Source organism: Salmo salar, chromosome ssa28 (genome assembly GCF_905237065.1).
Source record: "Salmo salar chromosome ssa28, Ssal_v3.1, whole genome shotgun sequence".
NCBI lineage: Eukaryota > Metazoa > Chordata > Actinopteri > Salmoniformes > Salmonidae > Salmo > Salmo salar.
Window position 1 is genome coordinate 3,122,553 of NC_059469.1, and position 13,647 is coordinate 3,136,199.

Here is a 13,647-nt window from a genome sequence, read left to right on the forward strand (position 1 = left end):
CAGAGAGAGAGGAGGTAGGGAGGAGAAAGGGGGGTCTGGTCCCAAGGAGACTGTTTCTTTACAGCAGTGAATCTCAACGGCAACCTCCCCCTGAACACACACACAGACTGACACTCAGGCCCAACTCCCCTCCATGACTAATGTGCCCCGACACTCATACATCACCCGTAAATTGGCCAAATGAATTAACCACGGTCCCTGTGTAGTGTTACAGACTTTAAATGGATTTTCCCCTCTCCAGGTCTGCCCAATAATTGCATTTATCCATCTTGTTGAAGCGCAGTTTACACACTTGCTAACATCATGCCAATCCCGGCTACATTTTCCGCTCCAATGGCGGAAGATTTGTCATCGGATCATAACAGGTAATTCAAACAACAATTAGTTTGATGACTCAACCATATGTCAATGTCTGGCTGCCCAGTAGGCAAGGCCTTGGTGGAGCAAAGGGCCCTTCTATCTGTCTGTCTGTCTGTGTCTCAACCCCACCCTTTCTCAACTCTCCCGTTTGCTGAGATAAATAGAGCCTTGTAATTATTTAATATCAATCATGCAAACCTCCAGGCTGAAGCAACCCATGGCTGTGGTACCTAGGAAGTAAATGAGGCCTGTAGGCAACCATGCAAACACACAGAGACAGACAGACGAGGCTATGGCTGTGAACACTGGTGTGGGTGGGGGTCATCGCTACACTTGTGTAGTGTTTGAACAGTAGTGCATTAGACACTCTGGGGCCCACAGGACAATTCAGCTATGTAAACACAGAGGAACTTCCTTCCCTCCGGTCCTTCAGGCCTGCACTAAGACGACCCACTGTTTAAACAGCAGAGAATTCCTCTGCCCGCCTGGCCCTACCAGAGCAGCTGCTCTCCACTGAGGCCTCAGTGCAGGACGGACCTGAGACAGGCTCAGTGTTTAGTCAAAGTCCTCAGGGTAATCCTCCAAAGACAAATAAATATGTACAGACAGACAGAATCTGAACTGAATTGACAATAAAGACTTAGCATGGCCATAAAAGGTGTATTATATTTTTACCTCGACTGTAATGTCTGAATGGGTTCTATTTGTTCACAGAAATTATAGGCTAGTCACCTGGGCAAAGGCAGATGAGCTAACCAGAAGATCAAGAGTTAACACTGGGAAAATTTTCCATCCTGAAATCTTGCCACTCAATGTCACCTGTTATGACAACGCCAGCAATATATCTTTATTGATATTTGAAGAATGCTCGACGTATAAAGATACCGGGGCAGTAAAAGGGAAGATAAACAATAAGATGGGGGGGTAAAGAAACTCGTCGTTCTAAAGGGCACCGTGGCAGACGTCACAGAAGCCAGTCACATGATCTTCACCTGCCACTCCTGCAAGATGACAGGATGACAATCCAGACCCCTTAGTATACTTTCAATACTACATTAATCACTTAAGTTCAAAGATCTTCATATTTGTCTTCTATCATTATTAAGTATAAATCCTTTCAATTGACTGTCAATCAAACCTGTTATAATAGGCCTAATCTAGAAAATCATCTTTTACTTTCATCCTTTTCCCTGTAGATATTTATCTTAGTACTATATGACTTGCTAACACCGTGAACAACAGGTCATTATTTCAACCCATACCTTGGGATGCTGAATTCAATTGTTTTCTACTTCAACAGTGCTACATTTCTTCTGCTTGTCAGTTGATTTGGTCCTCATTCCACATCAGTCCCCTCTGGCTGACAGCGAAGGCCACTCATCCCACCTCAGGCCAGTTGTCCAAACAGACACTCAATTCACTTTGACCCCTTGGGGAGCCAATTGACAATTCACTCAGTGCTGGGAGTCAATTTCTTCATTTTTGGAATTGACCCCAAACACTGCTGACACCATTCCTCAGTGGAGAGTAGAATGCATTAGGGGCATTTAAACCTATGGTTTTCATACAAACAGCCCCCCCAACCACTCACACACACAGATCACAACATACAATATCCCACAACAGTGTCAGATGTGGTATTCAATCTACTCTACTGCCTACTAAGAACACAACATAGCATGTGCCCATGTGACCAGCAATTTTCATGAAATGTTATCTACTGTACACAAATTGACAGCTGTCTATTTTAAGAGGGGTAGGCTAATATTATTTTATGTAAATAGATTTCTAACGGGCAGCTAAAGAGCTGACACTGGAAATGTTCTCTTAATCTATTTTTTCCGGACATTGTTGCACAGACCCGGAAAATCTCTCACTATTCCACAGTGTGTGCAAAGGGCTTACATTTCATTAGCCTTGTGCATTTTTACATACAGTAATCTCTGAAACATTTAGTTCTAAATCCTACAATAATCTGGAGATTAGTAGATACATTTCTTCTGCTCTGACTCTAAAGCTCCCTCACCTTTTCAAGCAGTTATAAATCCAGCACCTTTAACGGCAAACAAGCAGACAATCACCTCATTAGTGCGCTCCCACACACACACAAACCACTCCGCAGAGCTTATCCTCCTGCAATTAAAAGTTGAATTAGAAGATTAGAAAAGACATGGACTTGAGTTATCACCTTTCACTTCTCCATGATGTGTTTGACACATTACAAAATGGTCCCTCGCATCTGAAAGGTTTTTGTCCAGATTATTTGAACAAAGTGAAAGTTCCAGAATCCAAATGTGCAATCACAAACTATACCAAATGATCTGTGCTCCTTACAAATCCAGAAATCCTTGACATTTGTGAATATGTGAAATACAGCAGATAATCACCATAACAGGACACTTGTCAGAGTGCTGCATCTTTTTATGCAGGATTTAATATTGTAATGACAATGTCCAAATATATGCCATGTATTTTCCCTTTGAAGTTAAAAATAGACGGGTAGGTTTGTTGTAGCTTATAACAATGGTGAGATGGTATAGGGAAAATTAAGTGCTAAAGGGTGGTGGTTCACATATTTCCACCAAACATTGCAGGTGATGATTCATAATCACTTCTCCCAAAAACACCAAGCTCTCCTGAGTGAGATTTCCACACAGTGGAACAATCTAGAGCAATCTGACACATCCATACAAGCCTGGCCTACTACAGGTGTTCCCTGCACATTGGCATGGCTAGTCATTATACAGTCCAACATGATCATTAAGAGCTATGATGACGTTACACTCCCCCCCCCATGGAAAACTCAAGCACTTCTATCTCTCATCATAAAAGGGTTAGAGGAGCAGCTCCTTTCCCAACAGAAAGCATGTCAGCCTCCCTGCACTTTGACCCTCCCCAAACACACTCCAATCCAAACAAGCCCAGCACCACCAAATTCCTCCACCATCAAACAATCCTCTCACTCGACGATGCTTTTGGGGCCGACATTTTGATAATTAGGCATGGAAACAGGTGGAGAGAAGTGGCCAGAATCATTAAGAGGAAAAGCCACACACATGGCCTGTCCACATCAACTGTGGCAATAAACTCGTCCCAACACCCCCTTCTCTTAGTCTTGCTGTTTTTTGGGGGGGAAGATAGATGTGAGGCCTGAGGGCACTATTGTTTAGAGATCGAACCAGGAACTGTCGCTGCTCTCATTGCGCCGGCATTAACAGCAATTATGCGCCCTATTCAGACAGCCTGTGTGAACCACACACACGTCGCTGGACGCATTTCCCGCTTTTCTTAAACCCCACATTCTCTCCCAGTCCGCTGTTAAACTCCTTTCGCTGCTGGAGACTCACGGCATAATGAATGAATGGGCTTACAGAAATATGCACACTCAGACGAAAAATAAATATACCTAGTCTTAAATTGAACAAATAAAAGTATCAATAATTATTTACCTAAAAAACAGACAGTAAATTATCTTACATATGCATTTAAAAAATGCTACATAAACAGTTTTTCACTATAAAAGGTCATTGGTCTAATTATCCTTAAACAGGCAATCAATACTACAGAGCTACATCTTATCTTTGTACTGGTTGCAGTGCAAAAGCACAGCTCTATTGTTAAGGAATACAAACCCCTGCTAGCACCTGCTCTAAACTATATTGATCCCATAATTGATGGATAGAGAAAACAACTTTGAGCTTCAGTAGAATTATAGAATAAAAGGATGAGATTGTCTATCAGTATCATCTAAGGAGTCATTGCCTGCAAGGTAAACCTTGACATCTCGACTAGCAGTCCAGGGCTAACGCAACCAACACTCCCAACACGTGCGTTTGTATCGGAACACTTGACAGATATAAGGACAATAGAGCAAAGAATCCTAAGAACTGCTCCTTGAAATTCAAGGAACATCCGTGCATCTTACATACTTCGGATCTAGGGAGCATAGTACAAAGAACATAAAACATGTGAGTGCACACTGCATGCACATACTGTGCCGCACACATATGGTACATAGATGCAAATGCAAACACACAAATAGGATATAATTTGATTTCCATGTTTCAGGGAGCCCCAAGCCCTGTGGGCCGGCAGTAAGACTATATTTAACAGATGACAAAAGTTGCATTCCAGATGTACAGTGAGATCTTTGTGTTGAGCTTTATGGAAATGCATGGGAGAGAGGGGGTGAGTGGAGGGGAAGGAGAAGAGGGGGGCACCAGTGCACAGCTGCTAAGCCAATGCTGTTTTTTTGAGACAGAATAGCATAAAGCAGTGTGGCCCAGTGATAGGGAATTGGAAGGTTGGGGGGGGGTTGTTGTTGCAGTATGGGGGAAAGTGTATTTGTCAGTAGTCTATGCAATGTGCCTTCCCATCCACAGTTCTATTGAGGAAGAAAAGTTAGATATTTCAGTTAGTGGCCTATTTTTATAAAAAAATGTGCATTCAGCACAACACGCATTTGAAATTGAACATCAGATTAGTAGTTCTATTACACAAAGCTCAATTGCATAGGTCTGATAAATAAATTAAAACAAAACCAGGGTTGATTGTGCAGTTGGGCATAAACTACACTCAAACTCTGTTCACTACCACCAGGGAACTACTCCCATCACAGTATTTAAAAAACCTAATTAAAAACACACCCATAAACATGTTGGACTGACTGATTTTGTTGTGTGTCGTTTCAAACGAACTGACCGAGAGCCATTTTTGTATGGTTTCACAGCTTAGCCTGCCAACATCATCAGCATAAGACAATTAAGTCCTGCCAGTGAAAGAAAAAAATATCAGTAAATATTTACATCGCAAATCTTTACTAGTCATTCACTAGGCACTAACAAAACCTTACTGTACTCTCCCTCTCTCTCTCTCTTTCTCTACATCTGCGATTCATTGACTTTACAATTTACCACATGTCGAGATGGGAGAGGTCGAGCCTCCATCTGAATCACGACACAAATATGCAAGTGATTTATTGTTTTAAAAACTGTGGGCCGATTTAGTGCAACTCCACTTTTCCTGAGCATTACTCCTATTGGCAGACCATGAACAATTACAGTTCGGACTAATTAAGCTTGGAGAATGTGCAGTGCGCCGCTAATGTCTAGCAGGCCTCGATTTTAGTTTAATGGTGCCAAACTTTACTTCCCAACTTTACTCCCTCAAATCCAAAACAGATTGCACTTTTTATGGGTGTTTATCAAGCTCAAGAAAAATAAGGACCTTTTATTTTCCTTGCATGGGATGAGAAAAATAAAGAAGTGGAAGGGGGGTGAGAAAGAAGGGAAAAGAAAGAGAGCGTGTCCTTCACAGCCTTCTAAAAAAATGTGGAGTGCATTTTGCGAGGAAAGACTAAATGTGGACGCGTAGTGCCATGAACCCCCTGCGGATTGCAATTAAGCCCTATTAACATGTAAAGCCAATTTGATAAGGTGTGGGTCTATCCCCTAAATCCGCATTAAGATATCTTTCCTCACCTCGCAGGGACAAGCCATTCAGAGCTGTACCAGAACACACATAATCCATATGATATACTATTGTTATGCATATTCTGCTAACATGTTTAAAAAGATACTGTATGTGTCAATTATACAATTTTGGCCATACCAGTACATCTACATACACACAAAGGATTGCACTATGTATTAAATTTGGGCTAATGTACAAATACCACTGCTGACCTGATCTAATCTAATCTTGCCACAAATCCACCATTCCCTCCCAAAAATGTAAAAATTGTGTAAGTCATTAATTGTGTAGGCAAGCGCCATTCATTTTTAAATAGGTGGGTCTACCACAATAGAAGAGATACTGCTGCAACAATACAAGTGAAACAAAGAAAATAGGAAAAAGGCTATTGTTTCAATCATACGTGTCCTCTTGCCAAGCTTGCTGTGGAATCGCCACGGGTTTCGAGAGCGTCTTTTTTTCACTCGAAATAGACCAGGGGATGCAGGGTGTTGCGTTCTCGCTCCCTCTCTCTTTTTTCCTTCTTTTTAAAACTACTCATAATTAGATGTTGAAACCCAAAACCAAAAACCCCAGCCAAAAGTCTGCAGGCCCCAGGAATTATGGGGCCAGGGGTGGCGTCAAATATCTTAACATTCATAAGTCCGAGGCAGTAAATAAACCTGGCGGATTTACGGCCCTGCAGCCCTATGCCAGAGTGCTGGCCGCCCAGCCCCCGCTCCCTCTCTTTCCTCTCTGCATACCTGTTGAGGTGTGATGTTAGCCAGCAGCACTGGAGTTAACCCGTCGCCTTTTCAGAAAGCCCCATGTTAGCATGAGCATCTGCACAAACGCAAAGAGAGAGAGAGGTGCAAGGAGCAGCATGGCACCCGGAGTTAGCTGGCCAGGCCACTTCACCAATTCAACCTGTTCCCACTGAACCAGCAGGCCTTTGTGTGAGGTTGAGAAAGGAGGGAGAAGGAATGGAGGGATGAGGGGAAGAGGGGGAGAAGAGGGCAGGGGGCCTAACACCCTGGGCATAACGTCATGTCAAATTGCTAAATTATCCCAAATTGTACAGCTTTTTAGACTTAGGTGGTTGGAAAAAACAAACTATCGCTCGTTATAGCTGTCTGAGGTCAGACAGATTAACCTCCACACATTCAAACACACACACACAGACTCGCACACAAAAAAGACATGCAGTAACAGAATCACAGGAAGCATAGAAAGGCATGCCCAAAATGTCAATATCATGGCCAGTTGACAAAAAAAAAGAGAAATCAAGTGGCAAGGCTGTAACATCACAATCATATCACATTGGGCCATTATATGTCTAAAAGTATGGAAACAACAAAAAAAGATTGCACACACATGCCAAATCATGAATTGCAAAATAATAGTACTGAACCGTCTGCACCAATGAGACCCAAAATTGATCAAATGAGAAAATTGGATTGAGGAGAAAAAGCAACTGACAAAGCCTGCTATATCAAAGAAACATACAACAATGGAGTGAGCTAGCCATTTCTAATCACAGACACAGTACCAGTTATATTCTGTAGCCTTCCTTACTAGTTAGGGAGGAAGACAGATAATCAATGCCCAGGTGAATTATTGATGCTATACATTTATGAATACAACAGCCACACACAAAAAAAACACTAATGGGTGGACACACACGGTGCTAAATGTAACCGACCTGAGAGGAGGGTTTGGTTAGTGCACTAGGTAAACCATCATAAGCCAAAAAGGTATGACGTGATCTTGAATAAAGCTGTACTGAACATTTATAGTGCAGTTTTAATTGTGCAATAAATTTGATCACGTTTGCAACGTCTCCTTGCATTGTAAACCAATTAAACACGGATCACTGGGTTTTTCTAAAATGTTATTTTTGCAGATGATCTTATCTTACATACAGGGAGGTGGTGGAGTAGACAGAATGACAGTGTGTAACAAAACTGATCAAATAGGCTACTATGAAAAGCTTCCAGATTTTGAATTACCTCTGACAACCACTGAACTAATGGGCACAAGGAGGTAGACTGTACACAGACCTGATATCAGATTTGAGACAAGTACAGCAGCATCTTCTTACACTGCAAGGGCATTCCATGACTTTGTTTTTATCAGTTTGGTATATAAGCACATTCTAATGTGGAAGTTATGTGCGCAAGCACTGGACCTGGCACTATAGTGAACATGTGCAAAAAGAAACTAACCCATTGAAACAAATAGCAAGCTTAAACCCAGTGTGGGTGTGTGCCCTGATGGGAATAAAGGATGACTAGTCCTGCAAATGCACCAGTATTGTGAACATGAGGGACACACTACTGCGTAATAATGGTAAAGAATGTCAAACGGTCTCAAATACGGACAAGACACACATTTAATAAAAACACCAAATCATAAAATATACAAATAGCAAGATAATTCAGTAAGATGTAAATAAAGTGTCATATATGTGCAATTATTTTGTAGACATGTTATAAGACATGCTTAAAATACTTAAAAAGTGAACATGTGTCAGACACAAAAGGGTGCATTACATTGTCTATCACATGTGTGTTCATTTTCAAGGTGTGTGTGGTGCACTAAATTGAGGAAACAAATATCAGTTTCATTACCCAGAGGTATATGTGGGGGTAAGATCATATTTCCTAATGCCTGGTCTTTGCCTTAACCTTGTAAGATGAGATGACAGGTCCTAAAGCAATGACTTGTAATTGCAACCATTAAAAAAAAAAAAAAAAAAGTAAATAAATAAATAAAAGGTTTAGAAAATTATCCCGCCTAAGCATTGCTATTGCCCAGTGGGACTAGGAGGTGGCGAGTAAATGAATAAGTATGCATAATTATAGCTGAGCTGATTGCCTCTAATAAATAACATGAATTTATTTATAAATAACGTTTTACATGGCACATGCTTTTAAGAGCAATGGTTTACCCATTACAGGCTAGAGTGGTATACATGAGCTACAACATGTAAAAATCAAACAATTTCCAGCCTATAAATAAATGATTTCAAATGTATTTAAATGTTTGAGGTAAAAATATGAATGTCTGCATATTCAAAGTAACTGTCAATGACAGGCCTCTTTCAGCTAATGTCAATGCAGTTTGACCAATGCAAATTACATAAATAAACTAATTAACACATTGGCTTTGTTTTTATAAGGTCCTTTCTCAATGCTTTTTTGAGTTTCCTGTATGTTGATATATTTATAGAAACTTGTGTTAGGTGTTATTATACTGCCCTAGGATAAAAAAGTTTAAATGGGTCATGTGTTTTAAGCGTTAAAGAAAAAAACGTTTTCAATGAGGTTGTGAAAACAACATAGCGAAGGCTCAGTACAACATTATATTAGGGGGCGGTATGAAATCAGAGCCAGAGGTAGCCTAACAAACACATAATAATAAGGTAATAATAATAATAATAACAATAACATGATAATAATAACATTAATAATAAATTCAAGAAGAAGCAGCATAATAATAATAATTTTTAATTGTCCACTATAAACTGCTGCTATTATTGAAATTAATGTTCATATTTTGTACCATAATTTGATCACAGGTGTACAAAAAATGGAATATTCATCATGTGCGCATGACCTTGCATACCATTTTTTTATTTGAGGTGATGAAATTAATTGATTATCCCTATTGATAGAATTCTACTTACTGTAGGCTACAGAGAAACATGCAGGCACATTGTTGCAAGCGACATGCATGCCATTGTACAGTTCATGAAAAGTTGCGAAACTTCTGTCTACATTTAAACAGCTAAACACACCTCGCTGGGTGTCAATGTGCGTTCGTTCAAGGCTACGTGAATTGTGTGTGTCCATTAATGTACGCACATCGGTGTAAATAAATGAACTTACTGTGCGAGCTGTTGGAGAAAGTGATCCATTCGGAAGGTATGGGCTTGTAAGATCGGGGATCATTATAAATGGATAGCCCGGGTACGGTGGGCTCTTGAACAGCCCTCCATCTTGCCTTTTCGCAGCTAACATGGCGGGGGGAAAGAAGAAAAACTTTTATAAGTGCCTTGACAACTTTTATACATCTGAGATTCTACAAGAAACCCACTCGGTACGCTCATATGCCATTGTGTACAAATCTAAGAGACAGACAAGCAGAAACTCACCCTCCTCTAAACTTTCTCTTGTTTTGTCTCTGAAAGTTTCAGACCTAGGCGGAGGCCGTCTTTCCGCCTTGAAAAACAACGAAACACAGGGGTTGCATTAAAGAAAAACATAGGGAAAGCATTACTTTTATATACCGTGGTTGCACATTTCGCGAACAATAAGTAAATGTTTGTAAACTACCGAATGTCCAATCGATTCCGATTATTTCACTTACCTCCGAATCTGACGAGCTGTTTTGATTTGTTTCTGATTCATTTACAAGAGAAGATTTGACATCTGCTAAATCCCTTTCTGCCGATAAGTTCTCCGAAATTTTTTCCTCCTGCTCCCCTTCGTCTTTGAAGGAAATCATTTCATCGTTCGCACCCAAATCGTCCCCTCCACCGCCGTTGAGCTGCGGCATTTTCCCGAGCAATTTTGGGGGGCAAAAACACAAAGTTTTAAACCCTTGATCTTGGTGATCTAGAATCCGAGTTAAAGTTTAGAGTCTGTATTGGCGTTTTCCAAGCACTGGCGGTTTATACAAACTAAAAAGAGGGGAACCTTGGCAGAAAAAGAAGCCGGAGATGGAGCTGAGCCGCTCGGATTGAGTGAGTTGAAGTTGGTCGGAGTGGTTTTCAGTTCAAAGGCGGCGCTGATTGACAGATAGAGAGGGATGGAAATAGAGAGAGTCTGGATTCAGGATTATTGACAGGGAGAAACACACAAGAAACTAATGAGATTCAAAAAGGGAGGGACTTGAAGTGACGTTTTCATAAATAGGGAGAGAGAAAAAAGGCTGGAGGAAGACGGTGGACGAGTGTGCAGTTAGAAAAGCGAGTGAGGAAAAGGCAGTTTTGGTGAGGAGCGCGGGACAGTGAAGCGCCCCTGTTTGCTTTTGTGCTGTTATAGCAAAATAAGCGAAAGACAGGAGTTACTTGTAAATACGGATTCTATATATGGGCGGTCTCCCGCTGAAAATGAGTAGAGAGCACTTCCTTATTTTCTCCAGTTTCAGTGTAGCAATTTTGATAAGTCACGACACAGGGGCCAAAAGTTGACCGCGCATGCTTTCCAGAATGAACTTGAATAAGCCTATATCTATCAACATTTGCTTCGTGTAGGCTATGAAGCAGTATGAATACCATTTTGATCACTGACAGCTTGAAGCCTTTCCTTCTTTTTTCTTTAGCCCTTTTAAAGCAAGCTATAATATATTTCAATTATATTAGACATTTTTGTTGTACATTTTTCATATCCTATTGCATAATCTTCTATTCTAGACTATATCCTCAATTAGGTTGCATCCATAGCCTATGCATTTTTATTTTAAAAAATGTTGTTCTACTTAAAATAGGCCTATATTTGCATGGAGTGTGAAATATAAAGGACGCGACGATGTCTGCACACCGTTGGGAAGACTACAGGCAGAGGGGTCTAATGAGGCCGGAGATTTAGGACTAACCTGTAGCCTATTCATTATAAAAGAACAGACAGGGGCTTGGTAAATTTGTGCTAGGTACTTTTCTCCATCTGACAGATTTCTAAAGCACAGTAAAACATTTTTTTTAAAAGCCACCAAAAAAACTGTACAGCTCATTTGTGTCATGGGTGCAAATTCTTAACGGCACTCGAAAGAAATGTTTCATTACATTATGGAGCAGGTTTATTTATAATGGTCATCCAGTGGTTTTAATTATACGTTTGGCTATACATTTTTAGTACAACAATTTAATTAATGCCACGCTAAACATCTACCGTTTGTGTAAAAACAAATGATGTACCCTGTCAAAAGATTAGTCTGCTTAACTCCTTGATAGCTCTAGGCCCACACCAGGTCACCAGTCAGTTGACCTTAGTTTATTATGGTGTAGTGTAGGAATTGACTGTCGTAGTCTTCTTTGGACTTAAATGATATTGAATATAAAATAGCCTACCGGAATATGAGACTGCAGTCCTCAAAGTTTATCGCTGCTTGTTTTCACACCTTCATCTCCGAAATGTGGTTCAAAAACAGCAACCTCTGGAACTCAAAACTAGTCATTATTCTATCAACCTCTTTGGGTTTCGCGCCACAAATTCTATTCCAATCAGGGTCACGCGGACATCAAACAGCCGATGAATATCATTAATGCGATCAAGTGTTTGAATAAATTAAGGGGAGAAACAAAACGACCGCTTTGGATTTGATCTTCTGCACTATTTTCTTTATTTAGGCTTCTCTTAATTCTGAAATTGAATTATTCAATTGTATATCTCTACTTAAGCCTAGGGTTCCTATTTTGATGACCCCCCCAAACAAGCTGTCGGTGGTAGCCTATGAAAAAGCATTGTGAAATATATAAGCAGTTTAATGAACAGGCTATAGCTGACCCTCACCTCTCACTTGACTGCTCCAGAAAGACCACTCTAGTGTGTGTGTGTGTGTGTGTGTGTGTGTGTGTGTGTGTGTGTAGTCCACTGGGGCTCCAAAAGCCTGGGAAATCTATATTTTATTTAATAATCATAAAAGTGATGTTTAATAAATCATAAAATGTTTTTTTTTCTCCAGAAAAACAAAATATATAGCTATAGTAACACAATGTTTAAAAAAAAAAAATGGCATAATATACTTGTTTTGAGTCTGTCTTCTGCTCAGTTGTCAAAATACTGTGTTGACAAACATTTATTTCACATAGACCTACTGCATGACAGAGATAAGGGCTATATAATGAACCTGTAGCCTATATTGACTCGCTTAGAACAGGCTTCTTTAAAAGCACATCCTTCTGCAATATGATCACTGATCTGGCATGACTGGATCAGCTGAAAGCAATATGGTGGAAACCTACACAATATTGTCAAATTATTGAGTTCCTCTAGCAAAGGAAGGAAGGAAGGAAGGAAGGAAGGAAGGAAGGAAGGAAGGAAGGAAGGAAGGATGCATTGTAGGGGCTGGAGGGATTATAAGGATGCTTTTCTTAGGTAATCATGTATGTCTGTGTAGCAGCAGAGAAGAGGCACCCCACCCCTCCCAGCTCTACAAACCTGGAGCCCACACAGACCAGACCAAAGCAGTGGAGTTCCAAGCTCGCCCTTTCCTGGATTGCCTCAGCAGGTGCCTGAGAGTTCATTGGGGTGTGTGGAGTGTTATCGTAATTTTTCTATGGAGGAGTGTTATCAAATGTATAGGATTTATACATTTTCTCACATTTTCACCACTGCATACAGCAATACACGCTACTGTATTAGATCACCCACTCTTCTTTCCTAGATATTACAGTGAAAATAGTCCTAGTGGTCCTTACAGCCAACATCGGGCAAGATAGTTCTGCATACATGCTAAACTCTTTATGCAAATGTTAATTACCCACAATGCCTCTATATTCTCAACCATGCAGGCTGAAATGTCTCTGGTCTCAATTAGCATATTATAGGGTCTGTCTACCGCTTGTTTTCATAGTAACAATATGTGCATTTTAAAGCCCTGTTTAATAGTAACGACAGCTTGATTCATGCCATATCCCCTCTGAGCTAGATGAATAAAGCAATATAAAGATGTCTGTCTTTAACAAGTGGAACTTGGCATTTAACCTTTTTTTTGCATTTAGTCAATTGCAAATTTCCCCCATTGTATGGGGAGGCGCTGCTAACCATTTTAGCGTTTTTTCCAGTACAGTTCAGATGAATTATATCATATGAATAATGACATGGTTAACCA

At 40.4% G+C, this 13,647-nt stretch overlaps 1 protein-coding gene across 33 annotated transcripts in view; it reads right to left on the reverse strand.

The window, feature by feature from the left end:
* Positions 1-10,797, reverse strand: part of LOC106589326 (transcription factor 7-like 2) — a 100,727-nt gene extending 89,930 nt beyond the window's left edge. For 9 of the 33 annotated variants that reach the window (XM_014179151.2, XM_014179149.2, XM_014179141.2 and 6 more), the window contains exons 1-3: positions 10,183-10,794; positions 9,968-10,034; positions 9,702-9,826 (exon numbers count right to left, since the gene is read on the reverse strand). In XM_014179151.2, coding sequence (XP_014034626.2) covers positions 9,702-9,826; positions 9,968-10,034; positions 10,183-10,371 — 381 coding nt within the window. In that variant the 5' untranslated portion in view covers positions 10,372-10,794. Of the gene's footprint in view, positions 1-9,701; positions 9,827-9,967; positions 10,035-10,182 lie in introns of all 33 variants that reach the window. The other 24 variants (XM_014179150.2, XM_014179140.2, XM_014179139.2 and 21 more) reach the window with 6 other exon arrangements.
* Positions 10,798-13,647: the final 2,850 nt, after the last annotated feature.